This window comes from Oncorhynchus gorbuscha, linkage group LG09 (assembly GCF_021184085.1).
Source record: "Oncorhynchus gorbuscha isolate QuinsamMale2020 ecotype Even-year linkage group LG09, OgorEven_v1.0, whole genome shotgun sequence".
In the NCBI taxonomy this organism is placed as follows: Eukaryota; Metazoa; Chordata; class Actinopteri; order Salmoniformes; family Salmonidae; genus Oncorhynchus; species Oncorhynchus gorbuscha.
The window spans coordinates 28,226,398-28,244,680 of NC_060181.1; the positions used below are offsets into that span (position 1 = coordinate 28,226,398).

At 42.2% G+C, this 18,283-nt stretch overlaps 1 protein-coding gene across 1 annotated transcript; it reads right to left on the reverse strand.

The window, feature by feature from the left end:
- Positions 1-178: 178 nt before the first annotated feature.
- asns (asparagine synthetase) lies at positions 179-17,724 on the reverse strand. Its single transcript, XM_046361872.1, has 12 exons — positions 17,586-17,724; positions 14,041-14,296; positions 8,404-8,644; positions 7,905-8,090; positions 7,451-7,552; positions 7,088-7,215; positions 6,146-6,272; positions 5,512-5,618; positions 5,169-5,269; positions 4,894-4,975; positions 3,935-4,090; positions 179-2,451 (listed from the first exon to the last, which is right to left on the reverse strand). The coding sequence occupies exons 2-12, from the start codon at positions 14,287-14,289 to the stop codon at positions 2,242-2,244; spliced, it is 1,689 nt and encodes a 562-aa protein (XP_046217828.1). The 5' UTR covers positions 14,290-14,296; positions 17,586-17,724; the 3' UTR covers positions 179-2,241.
- Between the last annotated feature and the right edge of the window lie 559 nt (positions 17,725-18,283).

The following is an 18,283-nucleotide window of genomic DNA, read 5'->3' on the forward strand; positions in this document are numbered from 1 at the left end:
AAATACAAAATGACATGATGTCCACCCAATCAAAGAATCAGATAATTAATCTAGTACTAAAAGCATAAGCTATAGCTAGCTAGCACTGCAGTGCATGTGGTGCATAGTTGACTCAAAGAGAGAGAAAGACAATAGTTTAACAGTTTTGAACAAATTAATTTCTTAAATTTGCAGGAGAAGTGTATATAGAGTGTCGTTTTTTAGCTAGTAAATGCAGCTAGCTAGTTTAGCCTACTGAAACACTCCGCCCAAACAGCAGGATGCTATGTTAGCTAGCTGGCTATGGCTATCCAACACTGGAACTCTTCCAAGTCAAGGTAAGCTTGTGGTTTTATTAAATTATTGCCCCCGGGGCCAGACGGTGTAACTGCTTACTGACTATACACTGTAAAGTTACTGCATGATTGTAGTGGGTTTACTAACACATTAGTTCAATGAGCCATGTTGACTAGGACGTTACTTTAGCTAATATGGTGACAACGATGCAGGCTGTGTGTGGTGGTTTGGCTTGGAAAGTTTTTTTTTGCCTGATCACATACAGCTGATGTGTTGTGCATTGAAGTCCACAAGCGACGGGAAGAGGAGCGCGCAGATGCGAGAAGAAATACAACGTGGCTGTGTGTTTACGCGTGATCAGTGGTGTATTCATTCAGCGGATTCTGTTGAAACGCGTTTCTTAAAAAGTAAGCGAACGGAACAAAACGGGGAGAAACAGAGTTGTGTCATTGTTAGACATTGCAAGTGTCACTGATAGTGACAGTCCATATGAGACCCAGGCCATGCAGGGTGTTACCCTCCAGTCTAGGCGGGGGCGCTGTTTCAACTGTTGGACCAATGATTACGTCCTATATCAGCTAGATGCTGGACAGAGTGTACAAGGCGGTATTGAATGTCACCATCTGTCACCTCAAATATGTCTCTAGGCCTGTGTGCAGCTACGTTATAAACGTTAATTCATAAGCTAGGTTGTAGCAGCCTCATGATGGGTATAGGGAAAATATGACAAGCACGTAGTAGGCTGAACCTATCGCTGTTACATTGAACTGGCTGAATGGAATATGAATGACAGTCATCCAACATGCTGAAATAGAACGGCACTGACCGCAACTGATCTATACCTAAAAGCTATCCTGTCTATTGTCTCCTGTGACATAATCATGACATCTTTTTGCACGGAATTGAACCTATTACAGCCTACTCCCTGTCTGGGTAAGATGCAAAAGGACAATTGCAGTACCGGTTATATGCATCTAACTTAATGTAAATGACAGTAAAAAGCACTCATTAGGAACAGTTAAATATCATGTTAAGGTTTAGCCAATGTCTGAAGCTGTTAAAATATGTATGTAATTTAGATGTAATAAAATGTACTATGTAATCACCATATGGTACTATAATCGATGAAAGCATTACAGTAGTGCTACTGAATTCAAGATAGATGGCCTACAGCATCATTCCAGTCTTCCAACATTATCAACTATTCCTAGTGAAACAGCAGTTTCCCAAATCAGTACTGACCCTGTAACTGTAATTAACACTGGTTAAGTACTAGAGCTTGATAGAACTCCATAGAGCTGCCATAAGTATTGCATAATTGTGTAACCGACAATTATGGTCAATAACGTGAACTAAAAAAATAGTCTTAATAAATTCATTTTAGGAAAAGGGGGATTCAACTTTATATTAAAGTAGAAATAATTTACCCAATAGCAGTTTTACATGAAATGGGTAAAGTTAGTAATCATTTTATGAGCGGAACGGCACGGTTGGGAGAAGTTTCATTTCCAAAAGTTCCAAGAGGTCAAATCCATTCGTTTTTGAAACAGGAATGTCACCAATGCTGTGTTCTATTCGTTAGGTTTATCGTAGCTAATTAGATATGACTTATCTAAAGATGCATTATGAAGCGTTACAAGGTCAAACCATTTTTAAACAAAAATTACAATAACCGTGACCATTTGCATGAAAAGTAAGCCTAATCGTTACCCAAAATTCCATAAAAATCACAACTTTAGCATCAGACTGTTTCCAGATAGGTATGTGGTGAAGGGGAGGTGTAGTAATGGTGTGAAGATGAGGTGTAGTAATAATGGCACAAGTGATTGATTGACAGCTGACACAGTCTACGTTCCAATATCCATACTAGCATACCACTTAGAATGCATGCATGCTCAATAGACTGCTTCACTCTAAGTGCTACGCAAGTGAGGACACTGGAAAAGAGCCACTGTTGTTTCTGTATCACTTGTCCTTGTCAGGCTTGTAGATGGAGAGGGTTCTGGCTGAGGGGTCTGTAGCATTGACCCAGCGGGGCATCCAGTAGTGGCTGAGCCACTCAGCTTGGCCCGGGTAAAGCTTCTCAAACACCTGGCGGTAGAAGTACGCCTCTTTGGTTCTGGGAGGGAGGAACGGGAACGTCTTAGGAGACTTCTCCAGCTGGAAGTCGTTCACCTTGGAGGAGTGAAAGAAGGAGTCAGAATGTGTGTGTGTGGGTGTGTATATGTCATGTGCCAGCGTGCCTGTGTGTGTGTGAACATGCAAGCCTGCTGTGTGTGTGTATGACTGCGTGTATGTGTACCTTGCTTTTTTTCATTTTTACTAACGACATGCCACTGACTGAGTAAAGCCAGAGTTTCTATATATGCGGATAACTCAAAACTATACACGTCAGCTACTACAGCGACTGAAATGACTGCAACGCTTAAAGTGCTGCAGTTAGTTTCAGAGTGAGTAGCAAGGAATAAGTTAGCCCGAAATATTTCTAAAACTAAAAGCATTGTATTTGGAACAAAACACTCACTAAACCCTAAATCTCAACTAAATCTTGTAATAAATCATGTGGAAATTGAGAAAGTTGAGATGACTAAACTGCTTGGAGTAACACTAGAATGTAAACTGTCATGGTCAAAACATATTGATACAGTAGTAGCTAAGATGGGGAGAAGTCTGTCCATAATAAAGTGATGCTCTGCCTTCTTAACGACACTATCAACAAGACAGGTCCTAAAGGCACCTAGTTTTGTTGCACCTGGACTACTGTTCAGTCGTGTGGTCAGGTGCCACAAAAAAGGAGTGTTAGGAAAATTGCAATTGGCTCAGAACAAGAGGAGCACAGCTGGCCCTTGGATGTACAAAGATAATATTAATAATATATTTTATTTTTATTTTACCTTTATTTTACTAGGCAAGTCAGTTAAGAACAAATTATTATTTTCAATGACGGCCTAGGAACAGTGGGTTAACTGCCTGTTCAGGGGCAGAACAACAGATTTGTACCATGTCAGCTCAGGGATTCGAACTTGCAACCTTTCGGTTACTAGTCCAACGCTCTAACCACTAGGCTACCCTGCCGCCCAGAATTATATGAATGTCAATCTCTCCTGGCTGAAAGTGGAGGAGAGATTGACTTCATCACTACTTTTATTTATGAGAGGTATTGACATGTTGAATGCACCGAGCTGTCTGTCTAAACTACTGGCACACAGCTCGGACACCCATGCATACCCCACAAAACATGCCACAGTCCCAATGTCCAGAACAGACAATGGGAGATACACAGTAATACATAGAGCCATGACACAATGGAACTATATGCCACATCAAGAAACTGACGCAAGCAGTAAAATTAGATTTAAACATTTTTTTTTTTTTTTTTACACGTATGGACCAGCGGGACTGTGAAGCAACAAACATTGTCAGACACGTGCATACACACACACACGACAACACTATACATACACATGGATTTAGTAATGTAGATATGCGGTTGTGGTGGAGTAGAGGCCTGAGGGAACAGTGTGTTGTGAAATCTGTGAATGTATTGTAATGTTTGAAAATGGTATAAACTGCCTTAATTTGGCTGGACCCCAGGAAGAGTAGCTGCTGCTTTTGCAGCAGCTAATGGGGATCCATAATAATACAAATACAAAAATACCTCAGACTCCATCTGGTCCTGCAGGCTGTTGTACCAGGACTTCTTGACAGACATCATTCCGTCACTGAAGGCCTCTTTACGCCGCCATAGGATCTCGTCTGGGATCAGGTTCAGACCTTTAAATGAGTCTCTGAGGAGGTGCTTCTCCACTCCATCCTGGTTACACAACACATCCCTCAGTCAAACTGAACTGTGTTTGGAATTATAGCACTGGAACCCTTTACATGTTTAGAGACAGATTTTTATTGCAAGGACTCTGATTTGGATACACAACACTTACAATCACTCAATAGACATCTTTTCCTATTTTGCAATAATACTGATGGGTTCTGACTTCTAAACGTGAAAATATGAAATATCCTTATTCATGACACTGAGGGAGAGAAAGGGCATTGAAGACCGTTTATGTTATTGTTAGACATCAGGTATCCTATGGAAAGGACTTGCTACACCAGAAGTTAATGGTAATCTGTAGGAGGAATGTATATGGTGGGGTCAATTAAGGATGGATATGAGCTAGGGCCTTGGAATGTTACTGAGTAAGGGAAAGGCAATCACATGGATGTGGTCATTGATCAGAGTGGAGAGCTGTGGATTAGTGAGGAATGGGGGCCGAGGTCAGGTCACATTAAGGGAGAAGGAACAGTTTATTACCCACATCACTACGCTTCCTGCCTAGCAATAAAGATGTAAAGTTTAGAGGGAAGGAGACTTCACCTAACGTGGGGTAGATATACTTGGGCTGGTGGGAACATGTCTTTGTCTGTGCGTCTGTCTGACCCATTGGGTGAATAAACTTGGTTTGAGCTTTTCATAGTTATCCGTCAGTTTTTACTCTTATTTAGAACCTAACAGTACATTACTTCCGATTTCATACTCCATTATCTCATCAGAGACAAATGTAGGGGATAGGGAGGTTGGGATAGTGAGCATATGGTGATAAGGCTGAGAAAACTGACCTTAGGTTGCCTCATCTCCTCAGGCAGGGAAAGGTAGTATGCTGTGAACCTGTGGTCCAGGAAAGGCACTCTCAGCTCTAGACTGTAGAGAGAAGAGGAAAGTCAGAATCCTAGATCTTCTGTATTAAACCTATAGCTTCTGAAAAGAAAAAGAAAGAAAGGAAAGAAAGGAAAGAAAGGAAAGAAAGAAAGAAAGAGCAGATAGCGGTCTGACAAGTTTGAGGAATGGATGTAAAAATGAATGAATGTATTGAAAAATAGGTTGATGCCCCTACCCATGTGCAGAGGTGGTGCGATCTGCTCTGAGCACGTCAAACAGGTACAGCTCCTTCAACAGACGAACACTGTCCTCTGCTGCTGCCTTGGGAGTGGGAGCCTGGAACAGGAAACACAACAACTCAGCTCATATTCCCAGACATAACAACTGGTTCCAGGGTTGGGTTCAATTCCAATTTCAATTAAGTCAAACCAGGAATTTCCCATTGATTTCTAATAAATATTTTCAATTCCTGCACTTCCTGAATTGACTACTGCAGTCAAAACAACACTGTCTGGTACATGAAATTTGGTGAGGGGGAAAGAACGACACATCTCTGATGTGGAACAGACTTACAGTACCTTGTGGAAGTAGATGTATCCTTGTGTCAGCTCGTCAGAGCCTTCCCCAGAGAAGATCACCACGCTGTCAGTCTTCTCACGGATATACTTTGACACTAGGTACATGCCTGCAGAATGAGAAAGGATTATTGGAAACAGAATTGAGTTGAAGTACTCCCTTGGCTATAACTTAAGCCTTGCCAAATATACTGTAAATTTCTTATAAAAAAGCTTATCGCACCATTTAGAGACAAATAAAACCATCTGTATTTAGCAGGAAAAAAGTAAATGAAAGTAAACTGATCATCACATGAACTTTGGTCTTTACTTCAAGTTTGCACTTTTGGGACTGTTCAATTGTACTAGACAAACTGAACCACGTATTTCATCAACATATTAGGCCAAGGTCTGGCTGATTGCTTCTCTCTATTGACAGGCTTTTACAGGCCACACTCACTAATCTCCCAGGATTCCACTGGGATTCAATCCAGCCAATCAGGAGGAAAGGGAATGCAGCCTGTCCAGACTCCCTTTGTCCAGGTCATTGGGCACATTGACAAGGTACAAAGAAGCTGTCTGGTGTCTCGGTATTTCACAAATGTGTCATTCTCATAGCCTATTAATTCATCTTCAATGGGACAGTGTGCTCTCTCACCGACAGAGGCGCGTATGGTGGTGATGTCATAGGTCTCCAGGTGAAATATGACCTCCTCCACGGCTTTGAGACCCTCCTCAGTGGTGAAGTTCACCTCGTGGTGCTCACTGCCGATGTAGGACGCCACCTGGAACAACACAAGGCATTCACCAAGACATTCATTCATGTTCTATCTATGTATTGCCTTCAGTTTATTGAGAACACATACTCTTTTACAATTACAGGGAGCAATGACTTCACAGGCTTCTTCACAAAGGAGTCTTTGCTCCTTTGTAATGCCCTGGGAGCTGTAATGTATTGGGTAAAAGGTGATACAAAAATAAAGTTAGATTATTACTGATTATGAAGTTTTTTTGTTACGAAACTGATTAACTAGCCTGCTAATATTGTTGCGCTCGCTAAGTCTTCAATTCTTAGGCCTAGTTAACTGGTCTGTAACTTGATGTAAGATGTGCAACTATGTGAGAAATCAGCGTATGAGGTCAGTGCTGTATGTACATGCGCTCAGAAGACAGCAAACTTACAGGGATCCAGGGCCAGCTCAGTCCTGAGTCCTATGGGTCAGCTAGCCCAAGCAGATTATTATTTGTTGTTGAAAAGGGTGACCAAAATATATATTTACAAAAATAAACTTCATAAGACCGCTCCAAAACTGAAAAGGTTAACTAAAACAAAAAAATAAAGACTTGCAGGCCGAGGGGCTCTATGGCCACCTCTCTCTGAATCATTCACGCTCAACCCGATTGCCTGTACCTATGGGCTTCATCAAGGCTTGACAGAGCACCTGGATCCAGTTGCTGCTGCCCCCCTGGGGATGGAGTGTAGAAGTGAGAGTGTCTAATCATGCTCCTAAGACCTACCCAACCCGTTCCATAACAATAAAATCATCATTATATTATAAGGCAGAGTCTCTCTATGGAGGCTGGAGAGAGCCTCACTCACCTTGCGAGCAGCCAGAATGTCTGGGCTGTCTTCAGCCCCGATAGCGAAGGTCTGGATGGGGTACTTCAACTTCTCCTCTTTGGCCAGTTTAACCAGCGTAGCTGCCACCAGACTAGAGTCCAAACCACCTGATAGAAATATATAATAACAGTCATACACCTCATTTACTAGATTATCACACGTTTAATTTGACCTATGGTGTAAAGATAATAAGAATGTATTATCATTGATGTATTTGCACAGACAAGCATTAGTGAAAACAACAAGTAAAAGACCTCAAGCATTACTAACTCAAGGCACAAGCGTTCATGTGTGACACTACACAAAGAGGCAAACATACTCTGTAATAATCATTATTTGTACCTGAGAGAAGACAGCCGATCCTCCTGTGGGCCATGAGGCGTTTCCGGACAGCGTTCTCAAACAAAGCCCGGATGTTGCTCTTCACTGTCTCTGGGACAAAACCTAGAGGACAGCAAGAGATCTTACTGTCATCACACATGGACCAGTCAACTGAATGGTTGAAGACCAGCAAATCAACTCTAGCATACTACACATCCAACTCCCATTGTCAGTGACTACAATGATTTCAGTTGGACAACAGGCTTCATTCATGGCAATACCCTTAATACCAAAAACCTGCATCCTAAAAGAACAATCAGTGACCCATTCTTCTCTTCATCTTATGTGTCAAACAACATCTGTCATCTTTCACTGATAGCTAGCGACAGGTAGTGGCACAGTTAAATAATCTGTAACCTTGGCCGCTGTCAATCATGATGCTGACATTATGGAAATACTATGGATGGGTGTGTACCTGAGGGGAGCCTCTCTACTGTGTCATAGGCAGCGTGGTTGGGCTCCTGGGTGCAGCAGTGGAAGCGGTCCATCTGAATAGACCCTACCTTCCCTGTGGGCTTCAGGTCAAACACCTCAAAGTGTCCTGGGAGGAATGGAGTGATCTTAGGAGGTGAGGACATTGAGTGGGTGATATCAGTCAGACCTGGGAACAAACAGAAAAAGCATGTGTTTAAGAACAAACATGGAAACACTTTACATGAAGTTGTTATCATACCTGTGTAGTAACACTGTTGTTACACACTAGAAACAACATCTTATCATTTTGTTACAATTGTACTTGACCGAGTGAATTTCCATTGAATAGCAATAGAGTTGAGTAGTTCATTTTTTTTCTACACTCTGTGACAAAGTTCATCCTATACTATCCTGAATAGGTATTGTTCTTTAATCCACTTGTGTAGCAACCAAAACAGCTCAACCCCAATGGAGATATCAAGTAAGTAGTCCCCTCTCACCTTTTGCCTCGGAGCACACAGCCAGGAAGCCGTCGTCAGTCAGTAGTTTGAACAAAGGCCGCACGCCATACGTATCCCTCCCCAGGAAAACCTTCCTATTGGCTGTGTCCAGGAGGACGAAGGCGAACACTCCATCCAATAGGGACGCCATCTTCTGAATGCCGAAGCGCTCATACAGGTGAAGCAGGATCTCACCATCTACTTTGGTCTGGTAGTCAGTAAACTCAAAACGCTCCTTCAGCTAAAGAAGGAGGAAGATGGAGAAAGGTATTAGGATTATTATGAGACATAAGACATTACAAGTGGTCATACATGCTCATGACATACACTCACCAACATATTTATTTGGACAGTGAAGCAAAAACTTTTAATTTGGCTCTATCAGAGGTGGAAAAAGTACCCAATCATCCTATTCGAGTAAAAGTAAAGATACTTTAATAGAAAATGACTCAAGTAAAAGTCACCCAGTAAAAACTATTTAGTCTTAAATATACTTAAGCATCAATAGTAAATGTAATTGCTAAAATATACATAACTTAAGAATCAAGAGTAAAAGTCTAAATAATTTCAAATGACTTATATTAAGCAACCAGACGGCACAATTTTCTGTTTTTTATTATTATTTAAGGACAGCCAGAGGAACACTCAGACATAATTTACAAACGAAGCATTTGTGTTTAGTGAGTCTGCCAGATCAGAGGCAGTAGGGATGACCAGGGTTGTTCTCTTGATAAGTGAGTGAATTGGACCATTTTCCTGTCCTGCTAAGCATTCACAATGTAAATTCTTTAGAAATGTATCAAAGTAAAAAAACGACTTTGTAAGTACTTTAATTTATTTACGTAAGTACTTTACACCACTGGGCTCTATATTCCAGCATATGAGACGACAGTACAGAATGTCCCCTTTTATTTGAGGGTATTTTCATACTTACAGTGCCTTAGGAAAGTATTCAGACCCCTTGATTTTTTCCACATTTTGTTATGTTGGTTACAGCCTTATTCTAAAATGGATCACATTTTTAAAATCCGCAGCAATCTACACACAATACCCCATAATGACAAAGCGACCCTTTGCTATGAATCAAAATTGAACTCAGATGCATTCTGTTTCCATTGATCATCCTTGAGATGTTTCAACAACTTGATTGGAGTCCACCTGTGATAAATTCAATTGATTGGACATGATTTGAAAAAGGCACACACCTGTCTATATAAGGTCCCACAGTTGACAGTGCATGTCAGAGCAAAAACTAAGCCATGAGGTTCAGGAAATTGTCAGTGGAGCTCTGAGACAGGATTGTGTATTGAGGCACAGATCTGGGGAAGGGTACCAAACCATTTCTGCTTCATTGAAGGTCCCCAAGAACACAGTGGCCTCCATCATTCTTAAATGGAAGAAGTCTGGAACCACCAAGACTCTTTCTAGAGCTGGCTACCTGGCCAAACAGAGCAATTGGGGGAGAAGAGCCTTCCCTGGTCAGGGAGGTGACCAAGAACCTGATGGTCACTCTGACAGAGTTTCAGAGTTCCTCTGTGGAGATCGGATAACCTACCAGAAAGACAACCATCTCTACAGCACTCCACCAATCAGGCCTTTACGGTAGAGTGGACAGACAGAAGCCACTCCTCAATAAAAGGCACATGACAGCCCGCTTGGAGTTTACCAAAAGGCACCTAAAGACTCTCAGACCATGAGAAACAAGATTCTCTGGTCTGATGAAACCAAGATAGAACTCCTTGGCCTGAATGCCAAGTGTCACATCTGGAGGAAATCTGGCACCAATTTGCATTTTTCAGCAGCAGGGAATGGGAGACTAGTCAGGATCGAGGCAAAGATGAACGGAGCAAAGTACAGGAAGATCCTTGATGAAAACCTGCCCCAGAGTGCTCTGGAACTCAAACTGGGGTGAAGGTTCACCTTCCAACAGGACAACGACCCTAAGCACACACCCAAGAACTGTAGAGCACGAGGGGTTTTGACTAAACGAAAACTAACTGTACTCCCGTCTCCTGCCTGGTCATTTCTCCACAACACAAATATTACAGTGGCAACGAGGTGATTAAACTATATAAACGGACATTGCTTGAAGGGAAGAATTTTGCGTGAATAATGAAACTCAAAATAATTATGTAATTCGTCAGTTATTTTTTATTTTCTTTCGCCAGTAGAGAAGGCTAAGCACTGCTAGCACAGTATTCAGGAGCTGCCAAGTAGCAAGACTATTGGAGTCCAGAATAGCGACACTGCCTTCTGGTCGTTAAAAACCGCCTCATTGAACCCATTGAAATTAGGCGATCTCAGTGGAGAAATATTGGCAAGAAAAAAAAAAAAAGGAACGTAACACAAATGAGTGCAGTGAATGAAGTAATTGCAGAAACTTATGAAGTGAAGAATTAGATTAAAATTAAGGAATACAAAGGAATAAGGAAACTGAACAATTAACGGTGAAAATGGCAACCATTGGTCGAGTACCAGAGTTTGATTCCTATTTGGAGCGTTTTGAGCGTTGGCTGGCTGCAAATGAAATCAAAGATGGAAAGAAAGCAGATGTATTTCTCAGTGTTTTGGGACCCAACTATGGATTGCTGAAAGGTCTCATTGAACCAATGAAAGCAGTGGAGATGAACTATGCAGAACTGACTGAAACTCTTAAGGTATTTCAAGCCTAAGCCAATTCTCATTGCAGAACGTTTCAGATTTTACCAACGTCACCAGAGTCAAGGGGAAACCGTGGCTGACTACATCCTTGTTTTGAAAAGGCTGGCAAGTACATGCGAGTTTGCACGATTTCTTGATGATACTCTCTGAGACAAGTTTGTATGTGGTCTCACAGGTGAAGCATATCACAGAAGGCTCCTGTCAGAGAAGGACCTGACCTTTAAGAAAGCCTGTGATAATAGCACTTGGACTCGAGCTTGCCCACAGGGATACTATTGAGCTATCGGGACATGCAGAACGTCAGAAAGGTGTTCACAAGGTCAGTGATGCACGTGGTGAAAAAAGCTCACAAAAGTCACTTTTTTCAGTCCCGTCGTCAAGGTTACACAAGAACAAAGCAGCCCACATCTCAAAGGTTTAAGACAAGTTGCTACAGATGTGGGGGAGATAATCATCAGCACAGTGAATGTCGATTCCAAAATGAAAAGTGCCACAATTGTGGAAAGGTTGGACATTTACAGAGAGTGTGTAAGGCCTCAAAACGCACAGCAAGAGCACACAAAGTGTCAGACGCAGCACAAGAAGAGGAAGGTACAACTGAAACAGTGGTGGAACTGTTCACAGTGTACACAGCTCAACAACTAAAAGATGGAATCTCTCTCAACATGGAGTTAGTGGGAAAACCAGTAAAAATGCAGCTGGACACCGGAGCGTCTGTATCTCTGGTTCCAGAGAGACTCTACAATGAAAAACTGAAAGAGTGCCCTCTTCAGCCCGCGTCCATCCGCCTTTCTTCATACACTGGTGACACTATTCCTGTGTTAGGGCAGATCCAGGTACCAGTCCGGTATGAGGGGAAGGAGTGGACGCTACCGCTTGTCATTGTTAAAGGAGAAAAATCAGCCTTGCTAGGCAGAAACTGGCTACAAAAGATCAAGTTGAACTGGGGAGAAATCTTCAGTCTGAGAAATGACAAACCAGTGAGTCAGGCTACACTCACTAACATGCTGGAGAAGCACAAATAACTTTTCAAAGATGGCTACGGTGAAATACAAGACTTCACAGCAAAAGTCAGAGTGCAAGAAGGAACCAAGCCTATCTTTCACAAACCACGTCCAGTTCCCTGTGCTCTTAAGGAAGCAGTAGAGAAGGAACTGGACAGCCTACAGAAGAATAACATAATCACGAAAGTAGCGAGGAGCAACTGGGCCGCTCCAATTGTTGTAGTCCCAAAGAAAGACAAGACCGTCAGAATGTGCGGTGACTACAAGGTCACAGTAAATCGCTGCATACTACCAGAGGAATATCCACTACCAAACGCTGAAGATCTGTTTGCCACTCTAGCTGGTGGGAAGGTTTTCAGTAAGCTGGACCTGGCATTCGCCTATCAGCAACTGAAGCTGGATCCGGAGTCAGAACAGTATCTGACCATCAATACACAGAAGGGGCTATTCAGATTCAATCGCTTGGCCTATGGAATCTCGACAGCTCCAGCGATATTCCAACAAACGGATCAGATCTTGGACGGTATAGACCATGTTGTGTGCTTCATGGACGACATCCTCGTGTCAGCACCAACCATTGGAGAGCACCTGGTAGTGCTGGACAAAGTGATGTCAAGACTGGAGAAATACAGAGTGAGAATGAAACGCAGCAAGTGTGAGTTCCTCCAGGACTCAGTTGAGTATCTCGGATACAAGATTGATGGTCATCGCCAGGTCAACGTTCATGTGGATCATCTGCCTACGGTCCAACGCCCCAGCAGAGACATGCCGAGAGAACAAGAACAATAACGACCCCCAGGACTATTCTCCTGACTGTGGATGTACAGGAGAGACAGAGCCTGACCTTCCACCCGAACCTGGCACACCACAGGAAGCCCAGGAGGAGCGGAGATATCCTATTCGACATCGAAGGGCACCTCAAAAGCTTGACCTGTGAGTTGAGCTGGTTAAGGAGGTAACAGACAGTAAAACAAACACTTTAATATGTCCTAGATAAAAGGAAAGAAAAAGGACATTACCTGGGTTAGTTATTAGGACACAAACTCCATCTTCGGGGCAGAATAATCCCCTGGATTTGTGCTGGGCTCTGAAAAGTCTGCTTCAACCCAGTAGTTGAAAAATGTTTAAGAATGCATTGTTCAGATATTGCATTAGTAGTTAGCTAACATATTTACCTTGTTCTCTGGGAGTTAAACACTATGGGGGAGGAGTGTAGTATCTGGGATCTACATCTGTTTATATAAGTTACTGTGCTGTTACTGAGCAGTAATGCATTACGGCAGTGTTTAGTTACTACACCTAATAGGAAATGCACATGCGCATTGGGGTGCCGGGAACTGTAGAGTACGAGGGGTTTTGACTAAACGAAAACTGTACTCCTGCCTGGTCATTTCTCCACAACACAAATATTACACTACAAAAGATGAGATAATAATTTAATGCCATTTTTTTAAGACAGATAATACCATTATCAATATGATCTTTGAAGATATTACGACTTTCTTCCCTCCCTGTTTTCACAAACTCACATTAACAAAAGTTTACTTAACTTCTTTGGCCACATAAGTCTATTTGGCATAGAAATAGTACCTTTTTAAGAAAGGAGGAGTTAACTGGCCTAAAGCCATACTATATCCCTGCTTCGTGACCTGCAAGTAGAAACTCAATACGTTCCACACCAAAACTTGGCCAGATACTAGGGTTCCTTGAGCCCTGGTACCATCTCCATTCCTACAGTAGCCTGGAGCCCAGAAGTTTGGATTTCAGGCAATATCTTACTATATGTCTATGGGCCGTAACTACGGTGTGATTTGTAGATCTCCTACCATAGCCTGGGATTTGTGACATAAAACAGTAACACAATCTGTATTCCAGGCTATACCTTATGTCTATGGGCCATAACTACTGTGGTGTTTGCAAATCTATTGAGCCTGGGATATGTGAAACAATGTGGATTCCAGGCTAGACCTACCGTATGGTGGTTGTAGATTTCTCCGTTGTAGACAAGCCAGAGGTAGGGGAACTTCTTGATGCGGATGGGCTGCATGCCATACAGCTGGTCTACAATAGCCAGGCGATGGAAGCCGAAACAACAGTTAGTGAAGCCGTTGATGTTCTCAAAGCGAAAGGCGTCAGGGCCCCGGTGGGCAATCTTCATAGCGCTGGTGCACTGAACCGACAGGCACTCATCACTGCCAAACAAGGCCCATATACCACACATCCTGGGGCTGGAGAGAGCGGGGCAGGGGAGATAGAAAGAGGGAGAGGGTGTAATAAATACATGCCACAAAGAAAAGAGAAGATGGTCCAGAGACTAGTGCCCCTTTCGTATCTGTTCTTTACAACCTTTCAACCAGTGGAGGCTCATCAGGAGGAAGGGCAGGACCATCCTCAGTGAATTTCATAAAAATAGTCAAACATGTAAAAAGTTATCCTTTTTAGATAAAACAATACTAAATATAATCACGCCACCAATTAATGATCAAAACACACTATTTTGCAAAGGTCTACAGTAGCCTCAACAGCACTCTGTAGGGTAGCACAATGAGGTAGCCGGAGGACAGCTAGCTTCTGTCCTCCTCTGGGTACATTGACTTTTTTTTAATCTAGGAGGCTCTTGGTTCTAACCCCTTACAAGACTTACACAGTAATTATAACAACCTCCGGAGGATGTCCTCCTACCTATCAGGGTTCTTGCAGCACAAACTGACATGTTGTCCCCCCAATCAAAGGATCAGAGAATTAATCTAGTACTGAAAGCATAAGATATAGCTAGCTAGCATTGCAATGCATGTGGTGAGTAGTTGACTCAAAGAGAGAGAAAGACAATGAAAATTAAGGAGAAGCAAGAGAGAAATGTATAGAGATTGAAAGTGGGGAAAAAAATGACAGTTTCACTTACTTAGCTAGCAAATACAGCTAGCTAGTTTAGCCTACTGAAACACTCCGCCCAAACAGCAGGATGCTATGTTAGCTAGCTGGCTATGACTAACACAACACTGGAACTCTTCCAAGTCAAGGTAAGCTTGTGGTTTTACTAATGTATTGCCACCGGGGCCCGACACTGTAAAGTTACTGCATGATTGTAGTGGGTTTACTAACACATTAGTTCAATGAGCCATGTTGTCTAGGACGTTACTTTAGCTAATATGGTGACAACGATGCAGGCTGTGTGTGGTGGTTTGACTTGGAACGTTTTTTTTTTTTGCCTGATCACATACAGCTGATGTGTTGTTCATTGAAGTCCACAAGCGACCGGAGGTGGTAAGAGGAGCGCACAGAAGGAATAAAACGCAAGAAATACGTGGCTGTGTGTTTACGCATGATCAGTGGTGGATTCATTCCGTGGATTCTGTTGAAAAAAAAGTATCTTAAATGGAAGCAAACGGAACAAAACGGGGATTAACATACTTGAATTTGTCCAATAGAAACTCTCGTTTGCATCCGTCTCTCGACCTGTGTGCACCTACGTTATAAACGTTCATTAATAAGCTAGGTTGTAGCAACCTCATGATGGGTATAAGGAAAATGTGAGTATCACGTAGTAGTAGTGTAAGGAAGTGCTATTTCTTATGCAAATGACCAGCTTATTGCTATTACATTGCTATAACTGAGACAACGTATTTTCACAGTGAAACATGTTAGGTCCCATACAGGATAGCTTCCACACCCACACACACACAGCACACACACATACACACACTAACTGCCGAGGACACACAGATAAGACATACACCCACACATTGGGAGGAAGAGACACAGCCTTGACTTGCAGACACAAGCACACAATCTCCTTCCTAGCCGAACATTGTGTGACTGAGAACAGCCCGACGAGACCCGGAGGAACGACGGACGGCTCAACAGGACCAATCCAAGAAGACAACACCTCAACTGTGGCCAACCAAAAGACCGGGACTTCCAGACTCAACCTACTTTCTGTACTGTACATAACATGCTTGCAATCTGTTATCGGGGCTTCTTTCTGCTGGTTCCTTGTGAGCCAAATGAATGAGCCCGGAAACGTTGTACCAGATATCTTTACTCTGAATAAACTGTCGCTTGTCATACAATTTACCACCTTGTCTGAATCGATCCTTGACCGACTCGCCCTATCTACATATCCCATTATCAACAGTAGCTATACCTATCGCTGTTACATTGAACTGGGTAAATGGAATATGAATGACAGTCGTCCAATATGCAGAAATAGAAATGGACATAGTGCACCTTTGCTAATCAGATAGGAAACTATAACACATCACACTATCATACCATACTTTTGGGTGGGGGCCACAAAATCTGAACTCATCACGAGGGGCCACAGTGCTCGCAGGTCTGAGTACCCACATCCATAACCACACATGCAGCGAACTTGCGACCAAAACATTTTAGCAGCCCTTTTGACAGGGGAGAGAAAATGTTGTCGTTAATTTCCTGCAATTCTACACATTTTGACATGGTCGGAAAGAAACATTTGCAGTTAATGTGCCATCTGAGTGAGAGTGACTAACAAAATCAATGGGGGACCCCCCAGACTGTAATTTGACTATGATAAGTTTAGATAGTCTAGCCAGCTAATTTATCTAAAAAATGTTAGCTGACGCAGGCTAATTGAGTGAATGACATAACTGCTGATTCACAACCAAATTACACCTTGTACAGTATACTATAACTCTCAACAGTAAATTGAAACACCGACTGAGTTGGGGGGGGGATTGATCCGCCAGTTGCCCATCCAAAACTTAAACTGTCTTGACTGTCCACTAAAGCACCTCTAAAAATTCCATCCACCAGTAAATCTTACTTAAATAACTTTCCAACTGTATTGCACTTAAGTCATTATGAGTGTCACTGCTCGTGACAGTCCATATGAGAGACATGCAGGGTATTCCCCTCCACCCTCCAGTCTAGGCGGGGGCGCTGTTTTCAACTGTTGGACCAATCATTACGTCCTATATCAGCTAGATGCAGGCAAGAGTGTGCAAGGCGGTATTGAATGTCACCATCTGTCACCTCAAATACATCTCTAGACCTGTGTGCAGCTACGTTATAAACGTTCATTCATACGCTAGGTTGTAGCAACCTCATGATGGGTATAGGGAAAATGTATCTCGTCAAAGAAATAAGGCCGCGGTCATGTAAAACAAATGGAGAAGGAAGAAATACTATTGGACATATTGTACCTTCGCTAATCAGATGACACTATAACACACCACACTATGATACTTTTTTACAAAGCTATTGACGTCAACGTATTAAACGGTGTATTCTAAGTAGTATTAGTGTTAAGACATCAAAACCGGTTTCACAAAGCGAGTCCCCATCACATTTATTAATAAACAAATACTGTGTCGCTCTCTGCTCCACACATGGTAATGTTAACGTGTGCCATGTGGCTTTGTCAAGCCGCACGAACTACCCGGCCATAGAAAAGACCAGTTAAGATTCACTCCGTGATAAATACACATTCAATTGAAATGTATAAAACGCATTAACATAGGTTAGTGAGAAACATACCTTTGTCGTTGACACAAAGGGGTGAATTAATAGTATTCTCCTCAGCGCCTGAAATGATGCAACGACAGAACTTCTGTACACGGTAGTGATGACTATGTCCTTAACTGAACTGGGAGGGGCGTGACTTGCAACTTCAAATTCGGTTGCATCACCTTATGGTTATATTTGAGATTCAATTTGACATACATTCTGGTTAGTTTGCGAGCCAAAGGTAACATGTTACAATAAACATACACTACATGACCAAAAGTATAAGGACACCTGCTCGTCGAACATCTCATTAATCATTGCATTTATATGGAGTCAGTCTTATTCTAGCAAAGACAGTTTCAATTTATACTGAATAAAAATATAAATGTAACAATTTCAAAGAATTCACTGATTTACAGTTCATATGTAAATCAGTCAAGTGAAATAAATAAATTAGGCCCTAACCTATAGATTTCACATGATTGGGCAGGAGTGCAGCCATGGGTGGAGATGGCAAACAGCCCCCCCTCCCCCCAACAAATGTGCACAACATTTTAGAGAGACACTTCATTAGTGTGTGGAACATTTCGGGGATTAAAATAACATGTAAAAAAAATATATATTTTTTTTAAATCAGGACATGAAACATGGGACCTACACGTCACATTTTTGTTCAGTGTAGATCGGTTTTAGAAGTGACCATGTACAATTTAACAAACACTGAAATA